Here is a 3,495-nt window from a genome sequence, read left to right on the forward strand (position 1 = left end):
ATAAAAATTGACTATAACATTTTCATTTCCTGAATTCTCTTCGCAAGTAATGTACCAAACCTCCACTTCTTGTAAAAAAAATTCTGCTTAGAAGTCCTACAAAACCGAACCACTTGGTAGAAGATCATTCACAACATTTCAAAATTATAGTACCTAAAAAAAATATACAATAACTAATATTAAGGAATTAATTATGTGAAAATGAATGTTAGATCATTTAATAAATTTAACCCCTCCCTTGTGTTTGGTTAATTAGTTGAGATGTACCAACTAAGTACATCTTTACTTAAATTTTATGATATGATATTGGCAACATTATTCCTTATGTTTATATGCACTTACAACAACAATAAGATTTTATTAACTAATTAACTTCCACAACCTAATCTTAACTTCTCCCAATTCTTAGAGATGAATCAACACCTTTGTTGACATTAGCAAAGATTCTAGCAATCTCTAACTGTGTGTTGGCAATGATTTCAGTTCTCTTGAGGTCCATTTCCCCTCTCTTGGCCTCAGCTTCAACTCTCATCCTCTCTATCTCCTTCATTGTCTCCATTCTTGCTTCTTCTGACCTTATCATGGCTTCTGCAAGCCATCTCAAGCTTTCTGCTATCTCCATGTACTCTTTTCTTCTTCTCCCTGTGTTCTCAATCCCTTTCTTCTTCCTCTTGTTACATCTCATCTCTTCCTTCTTGCTGTAAAGTGCAGGGGTGCTGCTATCTGTGTCCAATGGATTCTTGCTAGATACATGCTCAAATGACTTTGCTGCTAACACATCTTCCTGTTAAACATCATTGTATATGCATCATTAATTCCTTTGGACCATTTCTGAAATGATTCACAATTACTATCATTGTTTTTAGAGTGTTATTATAAGTAGGATTCAATGCATTTTAATACCAAAGTTTAAACTTTTGATTTTTGTATATTCTGTACATATTATATAACCCAAGCAATTTTGATGATCACACTAATTAATAGAATAAAAATATGATTATTATTTAAGAGTGTATATTTATTCATAATGTTTAGTTAGGTATATATTTATAATTAAATTAATTAATTACTTAATACTCAAATCTCAACCATTCACTGACTAATTTTTTTTTTGTATCTTTAAATTAACTTTTACCATTTTTAATTATTTTTCTCAATCATAGCCAACATAAAAATATTTAACCCATCATCAGTAAATATAATTATAATGATGATAAATAATAAAAGTAGACACTTGAAGTGCTGAGTGCTGCTTATAACTGCATTCAAAGTTTTGTTTTCTATGTATGTTTGATATCCTACTTTATGCAATTACCACGTATTATTCTTCAGTAATATTTTATTCTTCACTCTGTATTTTTCACTATTCTCACATATTATATTTTTACCATAAAAAGTTATTATAGAGATATTTAATTGACTCTTTCTCTCTTTTTTAATTATAAAATGAAAGATACAGAGTGGTAATAAAACCAAGATATTTTATTTATGTAATAAAGTTATACATTTTTTATGCTACAGACTATATGTCTCCACAATTCACAATTTTTTTTATCAAGACACTCATATTTTTCCTTTTCCTTTTTTCTAATTTATTTCTTATTTCTAGGAATTTTGAAAAATGATTTATGGATAATAAATTGTTATACTGTCTAATAAAAAAAATCATTGTTTATAATAAATTTATCAATTTATGTAACAAATATGATTTTAAAAATATATCTAGCATATTTTATGATTAACTGATATTACAATTTTTGTATTAATAAAACATAGAAATCGTGCTCATAAATTATTATATTGTGCATATTTTATGCATCAGATGTACTACTTTCATCAAAGATGATTATACCTATTAATTAATATATTATCATTGGTTTTCTTCTGTCCAAAAAACAAGTCACATTAATACATTAATGCCACAACATCACTTTAATTAAATAAGTCATAATTATAGAATAGAATCCTCTCTTAAATCATACCAATTTTTTATTTCTATTTACTCGTAGTAGGATTGGTTCATGAGAAATTGTTCCAAATATAATTAAATAATATATAAACTAAACTAAATTCATTTTATGTTTCTCTATTACAATCATAAACTTATTCATCGATGTTCAATCCCTTAAAATAAAATAAAAAGTAATTATATGTTAACTTCTTAACCCTGAAAACATATATTTCGCATCTTAATAAATTAATATTTTATTTACTTTTATTTTATTTTTAATTTAAAAATATTATTATATATTTAACACTATTTATAATAATATAATACTATTCTTAAATTAAAATTAAAATAAATGAAACATTAATTTATTAGATGTGAAGTATATGTTTTTAGAGATATTAATATATCAATCCTAAAATAAAATAAAAGAAGTCAGAAAAAAATTTGAGTTGAAAATTTACCTTGACAAGCTTATCATCAACCCCATTGGATCCATGCGAGTTCTGCGCGATCGCAAGTGGCTCTGACGGCGGCGACGGTTGCGGCGGTTCTGCCGACGAGGGTGCCACCGTGAGCAGCGGCGGCGGGGAGGAGAGGAGCGGGCCAGTTCCCCTGAGAAGAAGATCGAGGCGCGAATACAGAGGCCATGAAGAGGGATGCTCTGCGGTTGCAGATTCTGATCTGTACCTCTTCTTCATGGACTCCACCTTGTTCTTGCACTGTGTGGAGGTTTTTGGGGACTTGGTGCTGGTGGCGCGTGACGACACGCGCCGGGCCACGTCCTCCCAGTCATGGCCCTTGAGTTTGGCTCTGTTTCTGAGCACCCATTTGGCTTCATAGGCTTCTAGAAGGGTTGACACTGCTCCTTCACTCCATTCATCTCTCTTCACTCTGTCACCACCTCCAAAACCCTTTGATCTCACACCACTCTCTTCCTTGATTGGGAGGAGGAGAGAGTTAGAAGGGTGGTTGTTTTGGTCTAGGTTAAGGTTTTGGTTTTGGTTTTTGGTTTGGTCTAGGTTGTTGTTGTGGTTGGTTGTTTCTTCTTTCTCCTTCTCCATCTCTTGATCTTTCACTCCCATGTACTAAAAGTCTACAACTTTTTATTTTTATTTTTATCCCACTACATGATCATCACCCTATTTGCAAAAGGGTAAGGGAAACCACTAGCATTGGAATCAAAGGATCAAAATGGTGTTACCATGTGGCAAAAAGATAGAGAGTGCAAAGGGGGCTTATAAATTACTCATATAAATATGGTGGAAGGAAATTTAAATTGTAAAGTGGGTGGTTTTGAATGATCATGAGAAATTGTAGACAAATATATGATATTAAAAAAATTACCCTAACTTGACTTTTAAAAACCTTGATGTTGGGTTGAAATGAAATGAAGTTATTTACTAGACAATATGTTGAAATTAGATTTATGAGTAGTAGAAATCTTGAATGATATAGAAAAATTGATGGAATTAGAAATATTCAAACCTTAATATTGTGGTTGAAATATGGTGGGAGGAAGTGAGGGTTAGTGGGGGAATAGACAA

The 3,495-nt window shown here is 30.9% G+C and overlaps 1 protein-coding gene across 1 annotated transcript; it reads right to left on the reverse strand.

Annotated features, from left to right (window-relative positions):
* Nucleotides 1-243: 243 nt before the first annotated feature.
* LOC137817808 (uncharacterized) lies at nucleotides 244-3,290 on the reverse strand. The gene is made up of 2 exons (XM_090296975.1): nucleotides 2,413-3,290; nucleotides 244-784 (listed from the first exon to the last, which is right to left on the reverse strand). The coding sequence occupies exons 1-2, from the start codon at nucleotides 3,031-3,033 to the stop codon at nucleotides 389-391; spliced, it is 1,017 nt and encodes a 338-aa protein (XP_090153101.1). The 5' UTR covers nucleotides 3,034-3,290; the 3' UTR covers nucleotides 244-388.
* Between the last annotated feature and the right edge of the window lie 205 nt (nucleotides 3,291-3,495).

Source organism: Phaseolus vulgaris, chromosome 11, assembly GCF_051622355.1.
Source record: "Phaseolus vulgaris cultivar YP4 chromosome 11, ASM5162235v1, whole genome shotgun sequence".
NCBI lineage: Eukaryota > Viridiplantae > Streptophyta > Magnoliopsida > Fabales > Fabaceae > Phaseolus > Phaseolus vulgaris.